The sequence below is a fragment of the Rhinopithecus bieti genome, unplaced genomic scaffold (assembly GCF_001698545.2).
Source record: "Rhinopithecus bieti isolate Rb0 unplaced genomic scaffold, ASM169854v2 scaffold_7580, whole genome shotgun sequence".
Taxonomy (NCBI): Eukaryota; Metazoa; Chordata; class Mammalia; order Primates; family Cercopithecidae; genus Rhinopithecus; species Rhinopithecus bieti.
In genome coordinates, this window is record NW_016805470.1 from 2065957 (window position 1) to 2087240 (window position 21284).

General features: G+C 43.0%; 1 protein-coding gene across 1 annotated transcript in view; it reads left to right on the plus strand.

The window, feature by feature from the left end:
* Positions 1-20883, plus strand: part of ATRN (attractin) — a 190050-nt gene extending 169167 nt beyond the window's left edge. Inside the window, exons 26-29 of the mRNA XM_017872612.1 lie at positions 3366-3444; positions 8655-8762; positions 13896-14010; positions 16457-20883. Coding sequence (XP_017728101.1) covers positions 3366-3444; positions 8655-8762; positions 13896-14010; positions 16457-16581 — 427 coding nt within the window. The 3' untranslated portion in view covers positions 16582-20883. The remainder of the gene's footprint in view (positions 1-3365; positions 3445-8654; positions 8763-13895; positions 14011-16456) is intronic.
* Positions 20884-21284: the final 401 nt, after the last annotated feature.

Here is a 21284-nt window from a genome sequence, read left to right on the forward strand (position 1 = left end):
TTTTTTTTTTTTTTGAGATAGGGTCTCTGTTGCCCAGGCTGGAACACAGTGGTGCAAGCACAGCCCTCTGCAGCCTCAAACTTCTGGGCTGGTCTCAAGCAGTCCTCCTCACCTCGGTCTCCCAAGTAGAACTGGGACTACAGGCATGCACCATCATGCCCAGCTAATATTTTCTTTTTTGTAGAGTTGGGTTCTCACTATATTGCCCAGGCTGGTCTTAAACTTCTGGCCTCAAGCAATCCTCCCATCTCAGCCTCCCAAAGTCCTGGGATTACCAGCGTGAGCCACTGCTCCCAGCCTGGTCCAAAAGAATTCAAAATGGAGCCTATAAGGAAAAGGGGAAAGGTATCCAGATAATCCTAAGCACTCTGAAGAATGGCTAGTATATGGAAAAGAGAACAAAAGGCAGGGGGAAATTCGATGATTCAAATGAGAAAATCAATGTAAGGTGAGTTAGAAAAAGTATTTCCAGACTCAGGGCACAGAGAAGTAAACTCTAGGTCCTGACGCAGTCTGTTGAGACCTCTTTGTGTCCTAATGAGATGCTTTTCCAGCCTCAGGAAGGAGCCTCTATAAAGAGGGAAATAAGAGACTCTCCCTTGCTTGCTGTTCTGTCACTTCTTGTAGCTGGAGCAGCAAGTAGAAGGAACTGGGTAACTGGTGTTGTCAACAGATCTGCATTGAATACAGAAGGGCCCTCTCACCCTCTCCAAGAGGGAAGCAGGCACAGACTGTATTACAGGTGGACCCAAGAGAGGCTTCTGAGTGACACCAGAGTCTTCGCCTCTCAGCAGCGGCAACAGGCTCTTGACCAACTTAGAAGCTGTTCCCATTGGGTTCATGCTCTTCCATGTGGATTTGCTGCCTCCTTATGTTTATCTATTAGAATAAAAATGACAAAAATCAGGATTACACACGGAAGCCAAGAAAGACTGAGAAGGTTATTCTCAGACCTCTTTACTGGTTCTTCCTGTTCTCTCCAGCTTCTCATTGTTAGGGTAGCCCCAGGACATTCTCATCTATCTGTATTCACTCTCTTGGTGACCGTGGCCAGTTTTATTGCTTGAAATACCATATATATCCTGATGCTTTCCAAATGCCATGCCCAGCCCAGACCTGGCAGCCAGCCTCCAGGTTAGAATGTCTGCCCAGGATATCTCCCCTGGGCTGCCCAGTAGATATCTCAGGGTTCTGCATATCTAAAATGGATCTCCTGATATGTCCAGATTCCAAAGTGCTTTTCACACCTCTGCTTCCACCGCCCTGGTTTGAGCCACCATCATCTCACCTAGACTGCTGGTCTCCCTGATAATGCCATTGCACCCCTAATGGTCTTCTCAGCAAACATTAAATCCCAACACTTCTGTTTAAAAACCTGCACTGGCTTTCTCTCCCAATGCCCTCATAATGCCTGCAGTGCCGCACATGATCTGCCCTTCACCCTCACCCTTCTCTCTGTCTTTATCTCTGGCCTTACACACCCCACTCCACATGCTGGCCTCCTGAGGCTCCCCAAGGCATCCCAGGCACAGCCTTGCCTCGGGCTTTGCACTGACTGCCCCTTTTTCCAGATGCACTTTTGCAGGCATGCATGAGCCACCTCCCATACCTTCTCCAAGTCGTTGTTGAAATGTCACCTTCTGAGAAAGAAAGGCCCACCTACTCTGACCATCCTGCTCTGGAGTGCCACTGGTACTCTTGAACCCCCTGCTCTTACCATCTTTTTATTTCTGTAGCACTTACCTACCTTTTGGCATGCTCTGTAATTTGCTTATTTACTTACTGTTTGTCTCCACCTGCTGGAATGTAAACTCCATGGGACAGTAGTCTTTGCTCTGTTTATCAGTGTTTTCCATGAGCCTAGAACAGGACCTGACCCAATTAAAGTATTGATTAAAAAGACAATGTAGGCCAGTCATGTGAGGCCTGTAATCTTTGCCAAAGCAGGCAGATCACTTGAGGTTAGGAGTTTGAGACCAGACTGGCCAACGTGGTGAAACCTCGTCTCCACTAAAAATACAAAAATTAGCTGGGCATGATGGCACACACCTGTAGTCCAAGCTACTCAGGAAGCTAAAAGAGGAGAATAGAATTGCTTGAACCTGGGAGGCAGAGGTTGCAGTGAGCTAAGATCATGCTTTGCACTCCAGCCTGGGTGACAGAGCGAGACTCTGTCTCAAAAAAAAAAAGACAATGTAGACTGTCAGAGAGAAGAGCTGGCAGTGTCCTGATAGCAGAGAGGCCCAGAGATGAAGGCTTTCCACCAAGTGATGATCCTGGGGGGTTTGGAAGGCAATCCTATTGATTTGCCTTTTGTCAGGGCACCCATTGGAGGGGTCTGCACCCTTGTACCCCTTAGGGAGGCAGTGAGCCTTGAGGGAGCCTTGAGGTAAGGGCAGTTCAGTCATCCTAGCATCTTAGAGTCCCTTTATCCAGCCAGCCCAGGAGGGCTGTGTTGGTATCAGCACTTGGGTGCACTGAGGTGCCATTCATGAAGCTGACGCCATCCTACAAACGCAGAGCTCAGCCAGCAAGAGAGTACCTTGATGACATTGGCAGAGAGCCTTACGTCTGCATGTAGCACTCTGGAAAAATACCCTGCAGCTAGCCCCTTTTACAAGTTAATGAGTAAAAATGCAGTTATAGCCGTTCTCTATTTTTTTTACTTGTTAAGCTCGTTCTTCCTTTTAACCGCAAGTCAGCTATTCTCTTTGCCATCACTGTTGCTTTTCAAATCATTCCACACCTGGTTTATACATGAGAGAGCATTGAAATCCTCTGCAACTATTAAGGTCACTGGGAGTTATTTTCTCTTATTATTTGTAAGAAAGTTGTTGGCTTGGGTTTGATCATTTCAAATGTGTTTTATTTAAAATACATATTTGTAAAATATTGAATATACACTAAAATTATACACATTTCTTCTTCTGCTTGCCTCTTCCTTATGAAAAGTTGATTGTTACTTTAATAATTAACTTTTTCACCTTCTTAGATTTTACCAGTAAATGTTTGCTAACTTGAATAAACAGCATGACTAATATTTGTTATAATTATCTTAGAATTATTTTTCTTATTTGGGATAAGCCACTGTGGGCCATTGTGATAAAGGCCGAGTGGAAGGTCAGGGCTCTCTCTGAGTACCACGTGGGAACAATACAGTCTAGAGGCCTGGCTAGGAAGCCTGACTCACTGAAGTTGTCTCACTCATTGCCTCCTGAGCCGGCACATTGTTGTGACAGAGCATCAGAAGGGAGCCCGGAGGTGGCATTTGGGAGCCGTTTTCACTGCCTGGCCTGTGGTGTGGGCAACAATGGGTGCTGATTCTGGGGGCTGGGATAATAACTCAGTACTTTGCTTTCTCACAGTTGTTTCCTCTCTTTGCTCCTGGTGGCTGCTGTGGTTTGGAAGATCAAACAAAGTTGTTGGGCCTCCAGACGTAGAGAGGTAAGTTTCAGTGAGTAAAGATAAAGAATCTCTGGAAGAGGTTTTTTTCTTTATTTTTCTCTTAAGCAAGTGGGTTTTAGCTATTCAGTGATAATGGACAGAGAGACATCTCCACGGTAGGAATAATGCAGCACTTTCTGCAATCCATGGTTCCGCAGCATATGGTCAGTAGACTTAGATGAGTGCTACATAAAGTGTAATTAGTTCTGCACCACAGGGTCTTACCTTCCTGAAAGGAAACTCTGGTGTTGACTTAGAAATGCCAGTTTTATCCTTCCGACCAGAACCTGAGTCCTGACTGAGGCCAGAGATCCAAGGGCTTATTAGCACAGCCCAGCCACCGTATGATTAGGCACCACCTTCATGAGAACTTTTCATGGGAGAGGGAAGTCAGCCATTTAAGCATCTCAAAAATTTTTCATTTTTCAAGGAAAGATAAATGTGTGTGTAGTTAAGTTTTCCACTTGAATTTTATTTTTTAATAAGTCTTGATTTGTTTCCAGAGCTTCATTCCAAAAGTAGTAAGTCAAGCAAATATTTACAGTTGACAAATTTAAATACATAAACTTGGTTGAAAATTACAACATATCAAATGCCCATCAATCAATGAGTGGATAAAGAAAATGGGGGGGGGGGTAGTGTAGTGTATATATATATATATTTATATACATTTGCAGCAACCTGGATGGAATTGGAGACCAGTATTCTAAGTGAAGTAATTCAGGAATGGAAAATCAAACTTCATATATTCTCACTTATAAGTGGGAACTAAGCCCTGAGGATGCAAAGGCATAAGAATGATACAATGGACTTTGGGGACTCAGGGGAAAGAGTGGGAGGGGGGTGAGGGATAAAATACTACACATGGGGTACAGTGTACACTGCTCGGGTGATAGGAGCACCAGAATCTCAGAAATCACCACTAAAGAACTTATTCATGTAACCAAACACCACCTGTTCCCCCAAAAACCTATTGAAATAAATAAATAAATAAATAAATAAATAAATAAATAAATAAATATTTTTTTAAAAAATAACCACCATTAAAATACAACATAAAAACTTTGTTTATGGCAACTTTCACTTGCATCATTNTATATATATATATATTTATATACATTTGCAGCAACCTGGATGGAATTGGAGACCAGTATTCTAAGTGAAGTAATTCAGGAATGGAAAATCAAACTTCATATATTCTCACTTATAAGTGGGAACTAAGCCCTGAGGATGCAAAGGCATAAGAATGATACAATGGACTTTGGGGACTCAGGGGAAAGAGTGGGAGGGGGGTGAGGGATAAAATACTACACATGGGGTACAGTGTACACTGCTCGGGTGATAGGAGCACCAGAATCTCAGAAATCACCACTAAAGAACTTATTCATGTAACCAAACACCACCTGTTCCCCCAAAAACCTATTGAAATAAATAAATAAATAAATAAATAAATAAATAAATAAATAAATATTTTTTTAAAAAATAACCACCATTAAAATACAACATAAAAACTTTGTTTATGGCAACTTTCACTTGCATCATTACTTTGCCTTTCATTTAGTCATGCCTGTTGCATTGTTGCTAGTGGAAATGCTCACCTGTATATAAGAGCTAGATAAAGAAGCTGTCTGGGGTTTTTTTTGGATCTGTTCATGCCTTTTTCTACGTAAAATTTTTTTATAGATAAGATTTAGAAGAGGAGGAAAGTATCTAAAATCACAACTCACAAGCATTCAGCACTGTTTATAGCACATTCATGTCTGAATAGGATTAGGACAGGCTCCAGGATATGGGCCTCTTGTTGTGGGCCACAATACCACCTTTTCTGACCCACATAAAGATGATGTTATCATAGAGGGAATGTTGCACACTCTTTATTATTAGGTTTTAAATTCAGGGGATAACATATTCAAAGGGTTTTTTAGATAGCTGTATTACTGATACACTTTAAAATCCTAATGAATTACATGATGTTCTGAAAAACTTATATTTTCAATTTAATTTAAATGTATATTTATTCACAGTGGAGTAAGAAGTAAGAAGCCGGCCGGGCGCGGTGGCTCAAGCCTGTAATCCCAGCACTTTGGGAGGCCGAGACGGGCGGATCACGGGGTCAGGAGATCGAGACCATCCTGGCTAACACGGTGAAACCCCGTCTCTACTAAAAAATACAGAAAACTAGCCGGGCGAGGTGGCGGGCGCCTGTAGTCCCAGCTACTCGGGAGGCTGAGGCAGTTGAATGGCGTAAACCCGGGAGGCGGAGCTTGCAGTGAGCTGAGATCCGGCCACTGCACTCCAGCCTGGGCGACAGAGCGAAACTCCGTCTCAAAAAAAAAAAAAAAAAAAAAAAAAAAGTAAGAAGCCACAGTAAACCGGTAACCAAGAAAGGAGTTGAAAACTTTGTCTAAGTGCTACTCTCTCCAAGAAGGACATTAGACCCAGGGAGTTTCAAGGTTGAGATGAGCTTATGGAGATAATGATAGCCTGTTCCTCCCTGAGTGCTTATGAGAATTAATTGTTTCTAAAATCTGTAAAGCAAAGGAACAGATGGAAAGCTCGAAAGAGTCTGCATGATTTTATACACAGAAATCTTGGTACCAAAACCTGACAAACGTAGCACCAAAATATAAAGGCCAGCCGCATAGTGAATGTATGTGCAGCAGTCTAATTGCAGTTGTAATGAAAGAGTCACTTAATATCAGAAAACCTATTATATCATGTCAAAAAAGAATATATCCTGTCAATGGGGAAAAAGTAACACCTGAATTCTTCCTAGAGGCCAAGTAATCATTTCGCCATTTATTAAAACTCAATACCCATTCCTAATTTGAAAACAAAACTCACAGTAAAATCAAAAATACCTTTTTAACGCTATGAAGATTATCTGGATAACCAGCATCACTCATGATAAAACAAACACCAGAGGTTGTATCCAGACAAGTTAGTTTTAACAAGAGCTGACATCTGAGCATTTCAAAATTCCAGGCACTGAGTTCTAAGTGGTTTTACGTAGATTAATCCTCATCTCACACCTATGAAATAGGTATTGTCACTAGCTATGTTTTATGGATGAGGGGACTGAGGCTCAGAAAGGTGAAGTAACTTAACACCACATAGTTAACTAAGAGGGAGTGCGAGGCTTTAACGAGGGACTTCTGTCTTCACAGCCCAAGTTCGTTATCTTCGTGTAATCCTGCAGTCACTCAGCTTTGTGCTGGATGTTCTAGACTGTGCACTAAGTGAAAGGGCACTAAGAAGTATTGTTACTATTGGAAAGGAAACAAAATTATTATTTTTGTATAAAGTTATTAAAACAGTATAGTAGAGATTTGTCTGCATAAAAATGAAGGCTTAAGTATATCAAAAATAAATGAATAACACAGAAGCTAAACAATCAACTGGAAGTTGTAACATGCATGAGAGAAAGTAAGATGCACAGCCTATAGGAAAAAGGTTAAAAAATATATATATATATGTTTAGTATGGAGTTGATCGTCTAATAAACTATGCTTTTACCCGTGTGATTTGGAATTTCTCTGTAACTGTGAAGCTGACCATTCAGAATATATTTTATCATTTCTAAAATGTCAGTCATTATTTATTCCCTCTCAAAAATTGTAGAAGCAATTATTTGATATTATTTTTAAAAACAATAATAGTAGCGGCTGACACTGTTTAGTCCTTGCTACACACCAGCCCCCGTTTTAAGTGCTTTTACACCCGTTGCCTCCTGAGCTCTGTCTTATTGTGACCTCAGCACTTAGAATAGCACAGACCCCAGAGGAGCATTGCTGCATTTTTTAGTTGAGTAAATGGACCTACAGTTTTATAAAATGTAAGAATGTTGGTATTTTAAGAAAATACTTATCATAAAAATGCCCTTCTAGAACAGAGCCATATCTATCCAGGCCAAGATTCTGTCTCCTACAGTAGTTCCAAGGAGGCAGTTTGAAGTCAGGCCTACTTGTCTCCCAAGGCATAACCTCAAAGCTTCAGCATCATGCCCAGAAGATCTCTAATATGCGTAATGGTATGTGAACGGCCGTTCACCATGTGCTAGGCGCTGTGCTATAGTATCTCATTTGATCCCAGTGACAACGTTATGGGATAGGAACACATTTCAGAGGGAGGACACTGATGCCCGGAGACTTCAAACACCTTTCTTAAGGTCACACAGCTGTAGACTATTGGAGCAGGAGTTCACATCAAGCCTCCCTAAATCCAGTGCCCCTGTTTGTCCCTCTGCTCTGCAAAATTTCACATTTGTTTATGTTTTTAGCTTATACCACCTCTCTAAAGGAGAGTTCGCTCAGTTCCTATCTGCCTTATAATGAGGCATGGGTTTTTGTTGTTGGGTGAATCATTGGTGCAAGTTTCAGTAGGAAGAAAGCAAGCCCGACTTTAGTAGTAGAAAGACGAGGAGATAGGGCCATACCATTTTATGTATTTGACAAGTTGACATCATAGCATTACATCCACAGTACTTTTATTTTTATCATTATTTTCTTATTTTTCTTTAAGTTCTGGGATACATGTGCAGAACATGCAGATTTGTTACATAGGTATACATGTGCCATGGTGGTTTGCTGCACCTATCAACCTGTCATCTAGGTTTTAAGCCCTGCATGCATTTGGTATTTGTCCTAATGCTCTCACTCCCCTTGCCCCCCCACCCCCCGCAACAGGCCTCAGTGTGTGATGTTCCCTTCCCTGTGTCCATGTGTTCTTATGGTTCAGCTCCCACTTAAGAGTGAGGACATGCAGTATTTGGTTTCTGTTCCTGTGTTAGTTTGCTGAGACTGATGACTTCCAGCTTCATCCATGTCTCTGCAAAGGATATGAACTCATTTTTTTTAAGGCCGCATAGTATTCCATGGTGTATATGTGCCATGTTTTCTTTATGCAGTCTATCATTGATGGGCATTTGGGTTGGTTCTAAGTCTTTGCTATTGTAAATAGTGCTGCAATAAACATAGTACTTGAATAAGTATCTCTAACAGGGGCTTTTTAAAAATATAAGAACAATGGTGTTATCACATCCAACAAAATTTAATAATCCCTAATGTTATCTAATATGCAGTCTAAAAAGTATCGTTTTGGACTTGATTTGTTTGAATCAGGGAAGATGAGGTGTTTTTAACATGTAGCATTCACTAATAAAAGCCCCTCAGTACTCATTCCATTAATGACTTTGCCGTATTATTTATCAGCAACTTCTTCGAGAGATGCAACAGATGGCCAGCCGTCCCTTTGCCTCCGTAAATGTCGCCTTGGAAACAGATGAGGAGCCTCCTGATCTTATTGGGGGGAGTATAAAGGTGAGAATATGACTCAGAAGTCTCTATAACTTGACTTTTTAAAACTTAGGCTCCTAAGTCTGGGAAACCAGAGAGGCAAAAGCCTTATTCCATTACCTCCTTTTTTTCCTCTCTTTCTTTTTAACAATAAGCTAAAACAATGAAGTTGTTGGGTACTCCTTTGCTTTTGTTTTTCAGTCTTTGTTTCATGTCACTGAGCAGTCTTGTGTTCAGGGGATTTTAAAATATAAATGATTTGTCTGATTTTCTTTTAAGTATTCTGTGGCATACAAAACTTTTATTTGAAAATAACTACATTGAACATTGAATCGTTTTTCTTTTTTTTTCCTTCTTTTTTTTTTTGAGACAGTCTCACTGTGTCACACAGGCTGGAGCGCAGTGGCGCGGTCTCGGCTCACTGCAGTCCACCTCCCAAGTTCAAGCAATTCTCCTGCCCTAGCCTCCTAAGTTGTTGGGATTACAGACGTGTGCAACCACGCCCAGCTGATTTTTGTATTTTTAGTAGACACGGGGTTTCACCATCTTGGCCAGGCTGGTCTCGATCTCCTAACTTCAAGCAATCCACCCGCCTCGGCCTCCCAAAGTGCTGGGATTACAGGCGTGAACCACTGTGCCCAGACCATTGTTCTTTATATTTTGGGGAATTTTTTAAGCAGAAAAATGATAATACACTATGTATTAACACTGTATGGAAAATATTTATCACCCGCCTCCCCAAAAGGATGAAGAAAATGGTAAGACTTTCTCCTTGGGCAAAATGATGGAATATTTAAGATACACTAGAGAAATAGCTATATATCTTGAATAAAACATACTTATTTAAAATGTTACTGAGCTCACAGGAAATAGGTAAAATCAGGCAATAGTCTCCTTCCCTACCCTAAAAAGAACGAACCATAAACCAAAACCAGAACCATGATTTGTCCTAAGTGGTTCCAGGTGGTAAACATCATGACGCCCACCTGAATAGATGGAAATCCTCTCTGTAGAAAAATATCTTCAATTCAGCGCTATTGGAGTCCCACAGACCAAGATGAAGTAATTAAAGATCACCAGGGACAAGAAGAGGCAAGCCACCATAAATAAGAGTAGCAGAAACAACAGAAGATTGATGTGGACAGGACTCCAAATGTTAGAATTGAAATCTAAAGAATATAATATAACTGTGTATGAAATGTTTAAAGAAGTAAAAGATGAAATCATAAAGATGAGAGTCAAGTATGGCCAAGCGGAGCTGAAGAAGAACCAAATGGAACTTCTAGAAATGAAAAATACACTCATTGAAATTTTTTAAATAAACTCAGTTTACATGTTAAACAGCATATGAAACATAAGAGAGAATTTACGAAATGGAAGATGAATCTGAAAAAAGTACACAGAATGCCGCTCAGAGAGACAAGGAGATAAAAAGTACAATAGATACTAAGAATATGGAGGATAGAATGAGAAGATCCAACTCATGTATTTCCAGAATCCCAGAACAAAGGAGAGGCAATATTCAGGGATGATAGCTTTCCAGAACCGATGGAAAACATGAATATACAGATTCCAGAAGCAAAACATATTGTAAGCATGATTAAAGAAAGAAAGAGGGAAGACAGGAAGGAAAGAAAACTAGTTGGATTTCTCATAATGAAATTGTATAACTCCAAAGACAAAGAGAACATCTTAAAATCAGCCAGAGAAGAAGTATCACATACAACGTGGAGAAACTGGAACCTTAGTGCACTGTTGATAGAAGTATAAAGTGATGGAGCCGCTGTGGAAAACAGTACCACTCTTCCCCCCAGAATTAAAAATAGAGTTATATATGATCTGGCAATTTGGGTTTATACATAGAAGAACTGAAAGCAGAGTCTTAAAGACATATCTTGGCAGCATTATTCACAGTAGCCAAAAAGTGGAAGCAGCCCAGTGTCCATGGATGGATGAATGGATAAGCACAACGTGGTCTAAGCGTCCAATGGAATGTTATCCAGCCTTCCAAAGGGAGCAAACTGACCCATGCTACAATGCTAAATGAAATAATGCCAGAAACAAATAAACATTGTATGATTACACTTTTAAGAGAGACACTTGTAGTAGTCAAGTTCATAAAGACAGGAAGTAAAACAGTGGTTCCCAGGGGCTGGGAGAGGGGGGAAATGGGGAGTTAGTGTTTAATAGGTACAAAGTTTGAGTTTTACAAGATGAAAAGAGTTCTGGAGATGGATGGTAATGATAATTGCAAAACAATGTGAATATACTTAATACCACTGAACTGTACATTTTTAAATGGTCAAGATGGTAAATGTTATATGTATTTTACCACAATTTTTGTTAAAAATGGGAAAAGAGGCTGGGTGTGGTGGCTCATACCTGTAATGCCAGCACTTTGGGAGGCCGAGGTGGGTGGATCACTTGAGGTCAGGAGTTCAAGACCAGCCTGGCCAACATGGTGAAACCCCGTCTCTACTAAAAATACAAAAATTAGCCAGGCATGGTGGCGTGCATCTGTAATTCCAGCTACTTGGGAGGCTGAGGCATGAGAATCATTTGAACCTAGAAGGCAGAGGTCGCAGCGAGCTGAGATTACGCCGCTGTACTCCAGCCTGGGCGACAGAGTAAGACTCTATCTCAAAAAAAAAAAAAAAAAAAAGAAAAGATCACCTGCAAAGGAATGATAAGCTGACTGCTGACTTCTCAGAAGTTAGAAGAGAGTGGGAGAATGTCTTCGAAGTACTGAAAGAGAGCTCCCAACCTAGAATAGTGTAGTGTGCCCAGTAAGTACCTTCTGAGAGCAAGGATGAAATAAAGGTATCTTCAAATTAGAAGAAAAATTGAGAATTTGCCACCAGCAGACCTGCACAAAAGAAATGTCTAAAGGATGTGCTAAAATGAAGGAAAATTACCCCCAGGAGGATAGACTAAAGTTTTAGTAAGAAAGAATAGTGAGTAAATAAAAGTATAATCATGTATATAAATCTAAACAAACATTGTCCTGGTAAAATAATATTTGTGGGATTAAAAAATAGACAAGCCTAAAGTATTGAACAACATGGTATATGTCAGCAGCATATGACACAGTTACTTGCTCCTTAAAACACTTCCTTGATTTTCTTCCAGGACACCACACACTTGCCTTCTAGCTGTTCTTGCTCCGTGGTCTTGGCTCAGTCCTCCTCATCTTTTGACAGTGGTGTGCATCAGGCCCTGTCTTTGTCCCCTTCTTGTGTCTTTTACACCCACTCCTTCAGTGATCTTCACTATCACAGGTTTAAGCACCATGATCCTCTCACCCAGACTGCTCCCATGAGCCTCCAACCCAAACATCAGTTGCCTACTCAGTGTCCCCACTTGGATATCTTAACATGGCTATGGCCAAACTGAGCTTTGGATGTTTATTTCTCAGGCTTGCTTCTCTGACATACCTCCACCATTCAGCACATAACACCTTCATCACCCTAGTTGCTCAAGCCAAAATCATGGAATTGTTCTTGTCTCATTCTCAATGTCATGTTCTCATTGGACAGCCAGTCTATCAGCAAATCTTGACTCCGTCTTCAAAAATGTTATCCAGCCACTGTGTCCCACCTCTGCCACTGTTCCCACTTGATCTCGGCCACCACTGTCTCTCACCTGGATTCTTGCAGTTACTTCATAACTGATCTCCCTGCCTCTGCCATTCACCCATCTAGTTAGTTCCTTGTGCCACAGCAGAGTGGTACTGGAAGTTATTTTCTTCAACCAAATTGAAGAAATTGATGACATATTTGCGAGTATAATCAGCAGAATTCTAAAGGTGGCCCCCAAGATTTCCGTCCCATGTTTGTTCAGTCACATACTACTCTAGGTACTGCAAGAGGGATTTTGCAGATGTAATGAAACAAGGGAGGTGACTAAGATACGGAGAGTTTCTGTGGTGGGTGGCAGAAGAGGAAGCCAGAGAGATTGGAAACATGAGAAGGACTTGATACACCATCCCTGGTTTAGAGATGGAGGGGCCACAGAATATTTTCTGTTTTTGTGAGACAAAGTCTGGCTGTGTCACCCACACTAGAGTGCAGTGGCAAGATCATGGCTCTTGGGCTCAAGGGATCCTCCCTCCTGGATCTCCCAAAGTGCTGGGATTACAGGTGTGAGCCACTGCGTAAGCCCTGAATGCGTTTCAACGCAGAGTCTTCCCCAGAGTCTCCAGATAAGAGTCCCATCCAGCTGACAACTTGACTTCAGCCTGGGAGACCTCAGGAGATAGCTGATAATTCGCCAGAACTCATGGAAGACATGAACAGAGAACCCAACAGAGCTTGCTGGGACTTCTGACCTCTAAAGCTGTGAGATAATAAGCGTGTGTTGTTTTAAGCAACTAAGTTTGCAGTAGTCTGTTACACTAATATAAGCTGGGTGCGGTAGGTCACACCTTTAATCCCAACACTTTGGGAGGCTGAGGTGGGAGGACCACTTGAGCTCAGGAGTTCAAGACCTGCCTGGACAATACAGTGAGACCCCATTTCTAGTCTTTAAAAAAAAAAGAAAGAAAAAGAGAAGAAACTAATATAGGGGACAAATCTCATCTAAAGGCTCCAACAGAAGATGAAGACCTTTTCCAGAGCCAAATGCATCCAGAGAGTAGACAAAGAATCCACTTGGTCAGCCACCCAGCTTTTACAAGCTTTTCCATCCAGCAGGCTTGTCTACTTCGTGTCTAAAGGACAGACAAAATAGAATGTTTTTTAAGTCTCCATAATATCTGCATCTGTGTTTGAGCCAGGTATGCAGAACTATCTGACAAATCTACCAAGCACTCACCACTGCCATTCCTGTGACCTACAATTCTGAGTTAGAATTTCAAATCGAGCGAAAGTACAGCATCCAGAAGAAACCCACTTGGCATGACCCCTTCCCTACAGTTCATGCAGCCCCTTGGAAGCAGACTGTGAGACCTCAGTGGAAGGTAGCAAGCAGTACCACCCCTGTCACTAGTGCTCAGAGAGTACTGTTAGCTCTCACCTGCCCTTTTTTGTTACCTTAAAAACTGCAATGTACCTTTTTTATAGACCTAAAATTGATGGTTCTTATAAGCACCAATGACCGTTAAGTTGTCCGTGTATGTTAAAGCTTATCACTTTAGGTAATTTTGTTTTCTTCCACCAGACTGTTCCCAAACCCATTGCACTGGAGCCATGTTTTGGCAACAAAGCCGCTGTCCTCTCTGTGTTTGTGAGGCTCCCTCGAGGCCTGGGTGGCATCCCTCCTCCTGGGCAGTCAGGTGAGTAGATACGGGCCAGTGACAGACACCTTCTAAGCATGTGAGGGAGCTAAGCATGGGATACTTCCCTTTCCTAGAGAGCATGGTTATAAAAGTGATAACCAACAGTGCCTGCCCATGCCATGGCAAGGATTCAGTGAGATAATCCCATTTTCATCTGTATGCCCAAAACTGTTTTCCCAAGGTCATCGTCCCTTCCTGGGGGGATGTCCCGGGACCTCCTCAGTGTTCCTGCCTCCCCAGCCTCTCAGTGCTCGTAGATGCCTCTGACCGCACCTTCCTTTGCTGTCGGAGTTTCTGGTCCCCCTTTGCCTCTGCTGCTCTTTCCCTGTCTCCTTTGCCCTATCCTACCCCTGAATCTGGGTGTGCTCCCTTCACTCTGCATGCTCTTCCTCGGTCGCCTTCTCCACTCCACAACTTCCAGCCGTCTGCCCTGGGCTGGTGTTTCTTCAACTGGTATTTCTAGCCCTCCTGCATTTATTTTGCTTTTTCTCTGTTTTAAATATAAGGTACAAACACAACGATAACATGAAGGAAATGTCTGAAAATCCACGCATAGCTGTCCCACAACCCTCCAATTTTCATTGTTCTGTGTTCTTTCTAACCCTGGCCAGCAATTTAGTTGAAATGATTGTATAGATCTAATTTTTATTCTACTTTTTTCATATAACTATCTTAAACATTTTTACAGCCTACTACATAATATTTTACCAATGCGTGTGACACTTCTCCATCAAATATATGAATCATAATTATATAAACTCCTATTTTGAAGACAGAAAATGTGGAATACAGTTTTGAAAGTATCTCGCTTAATTACAGAGTGCTTTGGAGGATGCCTCAATGTGATCATTTTAGACAACTTTCAGTTGAGATGATTCTGAGGTCAGGGTTCCCTTAGCCAGAGAGAACCCTGTGTCTGGTGGAAAGGCTGCCTCGGGAGACTGGTCCAGGCCCTGAGCTTCACTGTCCCTTCAGTGCACCCTCAGACCCAGAAGATCCTCCAGACCAGCTTTAGAACGGTTAGGATCTGTGGCATCTTCACGAGGGAGGCCTTTCTGCATGGCTCAGCCAGGATTCATTGTCTTCATCTCACCTAGGGATTCCTGTGAGTTGAGCCCCTAACTCGGCCTTGCCCATGTTGAGGCCAGGACAACTCTCTGATCTGTCATTCAAGTGCAGTTTGTGTCTCCTGCCACCACCCAGCCCAGCAACAGTGGCTGGTGCTCCCTGAAGGCAGGGTAGTGGCTGGGGCAGCGAGGTGACAGGTGTGCAGCCCTGTAGTCTTTCCTGCTCCAGCCTTTGCCTGACGTGCCCCAACCACCCAAAACACCTAATAAAGGTCTGTTCACTGCTTGAGACTCACCCAACAGTGGGGCCGTCTTTGCTGCCCTTTCTGTACCCCCTGTTTTAAGTGGTGCCGTTTTCTGGACTCCTAGAGCATTCCCCACTGTGTGCCAGGCACTTACAGCTGTCTACCCCCACCCCCACTCCCCTTCACAGGCTCAGCAAGGCGAGTAACACGCTCCACTAACACAGCTCCTGGCAGGTCTCAGCAAGGCTCCGAGCCTGCGCTGGCCATTTCCCACGTGTATTAGGAATCCAGCTCCCCCAGAACCGTGCCTTCCCTAATGGATGTCAGATTACTCTGTTACCAATACAGGAAGGAAAACAGGATTGCAAGTCACCAAAGCAAAGTGGGCGGTGGGGCAGTGATGAGCATGAAGGGTAATTGCTATTGATCGTTGGTTGCTGTGTGCCAGATACTAAGATTTTATGCCTGCCAGGTACTAAGACTTTATGTCAGTTCACTCATTGACTCTTCACACTAGCCCTGTGCTGCTATTATCCCCATTTTACAAATGAGGAAACTAAGGCACAGGGAGGTTAAAGAACTTAGCTTATTCCAAAGCCTGGCCCCAGAGCCTGCCCTGCCTGTATCGTGGTATGGAATGGAAGTGACTAATGCTGACTGAATGATGTGGGTGAATCCAAATCTCATCATAAAGGGTGCTGCTGTTTCTTGGCTCCTTTTGGAGGCAGGCAGGAGAAATTGGGCACTTAGCATACGTCTGCAATCTCATTTATATGTTCCCACCACCAAGCAGAGCACTGTGCTTGGTTGATGTGCTGAAAAGCAAACTATACCTTTTGTGTAAAAAGTAGGGAAAGGAGAAGAATATGTATTTGTATTTGCATAAATATACACTGAAAGAATACATAAAAGTTAATGAAAACATTTACCCAGATGGAGGGGAAGGTGGAGGGACGGTCAGGGTGGAAGAAGACTTTTCCCTGTGTATGTGTACCTTTTTGGGGGTTTTTTATTGTGGTTTTTTGGTTTGTTTTGCATCATGGGATTGCAAAATAAATGTTTAAATTATCTTTTAAAACAAAATAAAAGCCAGCTGCTCCCAACCTATGTTCTCTCTGTGGTTCTCCCAAGGTCTTGCTGTGGCCAGCGCCCTGGTGGACATTTCTCAGCAGATGCCGATAGTGTACAAGGAGAAGTCGGGAGCCGTGAGAAACCGGAAGCAGCAGCCCCCTGCACAGCCTGGGACCTGCATCTGATGCTGGGACCAGGGACTCTCCCGCGCACGAGCGAGTGAGTGGCACACCAGAGCTGTCTGCAGGGAAGGACGCGCCGGGGAAACGGCTGTGCGGTGCGGGGCAGAAGACTGGAAACCCTCAAAGCATCTGACTCACCTGCATGATCACAAGCTTTCTTTGACGGTTTCTCCCATCCGTGTTCCAGCATCTAACCTTTTACTTTTGCATAGGAAATACTTGATTTAATTACAGGTCCAGGAATGAGCTGATGGTTGCTGGAGGAGGCCGGTGTAGAGCCAGTGAGAGAACTAGGAATGACACTCAGGTTCACTGTGGAAAACTGTTCTTGGGACTGTCTCAACTGCAAAAAACAAAAGATGGAGTGTTTACAAGTAGATGTTCGTCATCAGTTGTTCTTGAACATGGTCTTTTAAAAACTAGTCAGATGAGTTAACTTGTTTTCATCTGAAGCCTGCTATCTTTTTTAAAAGATGTGCTGTTTATTCTTGCACGATTTAGGCAATTATCTCTCTTCCAGGGAGTACCTTTTTTTCTAGTTGAGAATTAATAATGGTCCATCTCTTTTGATCATATCAAGCTAGTATAGAAGGGGGGCTATTTTCAATGTCAAGGTCAGCAGCGTTACTTCAAATGTAAACTGGTGTAACAGGTAGTTTTCTATAGCAACTTGATTAATTTAGTCTTAATCCATTTGAAACTCTCTTCCTTTCTCTCTGCCTGTCCCTCTCCTTCTCCCTCTCCATCTTACCCTCCCTCTCTCTCACATACACACACAAATATATACACACAACACTAAGTGCCTAGACTTTAAATAGATCTAGCAATTGGAAAGTTAGTAAGCCTAAGTTTTTACATAATTGCATTCCTACATACTTGTAAAATTTAAATAGCTACCATTGGCAATCTGCTTTTTTTCTAAAATCTGATTTGCAGCCAGGAAAGGATTTTCTCACCCCAAGGAACGTCTGACCTAGCAGCAGGGATGAGAGGAAAGCAGAAATGAATGAACTGTGAAAGCTCCTGTTTTATTATCAAAAGGACACTGTCAAGAAGGCGCCCCTTGCCCCCACCCCCATGTCACCCTAGGCCTGATAAGTGATCAGAGGAAGGGACTCATTCATGTCACGTTTCCTTGAGCAGAAAAGAGCACTGAGAACACTTGGGTCCCCTGGATCAGAGAGCAGCTGTGTGTCCTCCAGCCTCCTCTGAACTTGTGGTTCATTCTCAGGCTGGGGTGGACTCAGATGCCAGGAGAGAGACAGGACAGCTTCCCATTGTCAGGCAGAAGCTGCAAAGCCTGGAGAAGACCTGTTTGCCTCTTTCCCCCAGGAGGGGGCTTGACCACCCACCCACCCTCCTCTCAGACAAGGTGGTGACTGTGAGGAGGGCAGCAAATGCTGATAAGGATGAAAAGCACATGGAAAAAAAATGGATGAGGAGGGAAAACTCTATGCCAAATGGAAAATGACCAAATTTAAATTTGAGAGGGTGGGACAGTCCCCTGCACCTCTCCCAGAGGGCACTGCCTGGAAATTGTGTTTTCCCCATTTATGGTGCTCCGTTCTGGCATTACGCGGCCGCCTCCCAGAAGCTCTCTTCTGCTTCAAAACCTGGGATCTCTGGCATTACCCTATTGGGATGGACCGCTGGACAGCAATGCTCGAGTTTGTGAATTTGGAGAAATACTCAAAAGAGCCAAAACTGTGGCATTTTACCTTTAAATGCCATGCCTAGAGAGAGAGTATTGTCTCTTCCCCAACACTAACTCCACTCCCATGAAGAATTGCCTGGAAAGATGTTTTCAAGGAAGTTGAACCATAAAACACTATCTGATGCACAAAACACCTCTACTTTGAGACTCACCTCTCATAAAGCTTCTTTTTCACATTATTGTTGAAGAGCAGGCATTCTAGAAAAGACCCCTCCTCTCATGAGCTCCCCCATCCCTGCTACAGAAAACAGCACCCATAGCACCTGCAGTGGACTGGCCCATCAATTCCCACAGCGCCCCCGCCCCGCCAGCAAGGCAAAAGGGAGGTCCCTGGGCATTGTCCTCCCACAAGGAAGAACCTCTTTGTTTGTTCAAAGAACCAGTTTTCCTTGGCCAAAGAAGTCTCTTCCCCATGTTAGTCCTATGCCTTGAAATATCATGCACCATGACCCACAGCCATCTGGTTATGTCTTATTTTTTTCCTAAAAGGTAATGTTTATTTTTAAAAAGGAAGGAAGGAGCAAGTGAAGTTTCATTCTGCTCCAGCAGTGGGGAAGCCGCTGAATCCATCTGCTTCTCCTTTGCAACCAACAGCAAACAGCTTCCTCTGGCCTCAGGGCAAGAAAAGGGAATGGCGAGGAGTAAGAGGCGCTGGGCTTGGAGCCTGTTACCAAGAAGGAATGGGTTGTCATCTGGCAATGTTGCGTGTCACAAGAGAGCCTGTATATAAATTAAAATAGTCAAGACAACACTGACCTTGCACTTGTACATAACTATACAGTAGTGTCCAGAATGCTCAGACATTCGGAGTGTACATAAAACAGAAAAAAATCTTCATGTATTTTTATTAAATATAACAATGTCTGAGTTTCATCTAAGATGTTTTTGTGCCATATGCTGGGTATCCAGGTTCCGAGAGTTCCTCTTGCCAGGCTCCAATACATGCATAACCCAAGAAACACATCCCCATTGTGTGATGTGTTCAGATGCATCTGGCACCAGTTAGGTATTTCTTAAAACAGGACCCATCTGTCAGAGTGCATATGAAAAATCAGGCAGGGAATCGAAACGGCCGCGCTTGAGGAGACTCTGGAGGCAAAGGCATCTCTGCTGCTGCCCTTGGCCCTGCAAGCACATCATGACCCTTTCTGGCAGCCTCTTGGGACTCTGGGTAGTGAGGGATGACCAGTCTTGTCCTGAGAAATGTTTCTGTTAGTCTTAAGTTCAAAGACTATAACCTGTGGCAATCAGACTTTCCAAAAGGGGGTTCTCCATTTTTTGTAGTTTTGTCTAAATTTTTAATGACCATTTCCTGGAATCAGTTTATTATACTGAAAACTGGGAGTGAGAGAAGGGAGCTAGTTTGTTGATAAATAGTTCCCATTTCCCCGTGGAGAATTCGACATACCCTGAACTCCTGTGTGCCTCATGCCGTCCCTGCACATAGCCTGGGGAGAAGCCTGCGCCTCCCTGTGTGGAGAGAAGGCAATCCCAGATCCCCTGAGCTAACCGGGAGAAAAGGCAGTCCTAGACAGAAGACTGTCAGCAGAAGGAAAGTACTGGACTACCTGTGGGTAAGGCCTGCCATTCAAGACTGGAGACACCTGGGAAATAAAAAGAGCAGGGCACTGCCGGTGGGAAGAGGCATTTTACCTTCCAGTGCAAATCCTGCTCCTTTGATTTAATGGGGTGTATTGGGGCCAGGGGCTGATTCACTTCCTTGGGAGATGGTGGTGTTTTCATGAACATCTTTGATCCTTCCTTTTCATTTATTCACCCATCCATTCAACAAGTATTTGCTAAACACTAACCTAAGCTAATGCTAGGGTAGTGACTTAGATGTAAAAATAGATTTTAGAATTAAAATCCAAGGCCTCACACCCCTGTCATCCCAGGAGATCTTTCCTTGTAGTGGTTTCTGTGAGAATTGGCTATCCTGAGGACAGAGCCAGGATGGCAGAGGCCTCCTGTCCTCAGGACGTGCCCTGCCTACCTTCTGAAATGTTTACCCCATTGACCAAACTTGGCTTCAGCCACTGCGGTGGTTTCTAGATAGCCGGGCCCACCAAGAGACATTGCCCCTTGATGAGAGTCAAACACCCTGCCTACAAGGAGATGTTTTGAAGTGGAGAGGAAAATTGGCGCCTTCTCTTTTAAAGGCAATAATGGAATTGACTTTCAGTAACTGAATTTGTGCACAAAACATTCTAAACACTAGTGAAGCCTGTTTCGTTGAACTAATTCTGGCTCTGGAAATGTTTTTGTTTTATAGTTATTTACGGTTTCGTTTGTTTGGATTCAAGCTTAGTTTGTTAATATGTATAATTTAGCATCTATTACACATGTAAATATGGAGTAAGTATTGTAAACTATTTCATTGCTGGGGATTGTGGGTGTTATACATACATTTAGGACTGCAATTTTTTGGTATTTTTTGTATTGTAAAATAACAGCTAATTTAAGCAGGAACAAGAGAACTAAGGGAGGTCTGTGCATTTTAAACACAAATGTGAAGAACTTGTATATAAACAAAAGTAAATACTATAATACAAACTTCCTTCTGAAATAAAAGTAGATCTGGTAAAAATGTGGCTTTTGTTCTGAGTGTTTCATTTTGATTTTGCATTGTTTTGCCTATATTTACATTTTGTTCCTTAGAACCTAAAGGGAAAAAAAGCGTTTACCAGTTTTCAGACTGCCTCAGAGGAAGCACTTGGCAGTTATGGAGGTAAAAGTGAAAACCCCTGGCAGGTACCTCAGACACCCCTCCAGGCAGCTTGTGTGCCACAGACCTTCCACGACAGCCTTTGTGTGCCTACAGGGCAGCTGGGCCCGTGGGGGCAGGGACAGATCTGAGCAGTGAGGTATGGACAGCTGTCTCACTCCTCCACTAACCACGCCATTGTCTCCAATGTATTCTTCCTTCCACTTTGCGCTGTCCTCATGGGCTCCTGAATGTCCCTCTAGGTTGTCTCCAAACTGCTAAATCTCA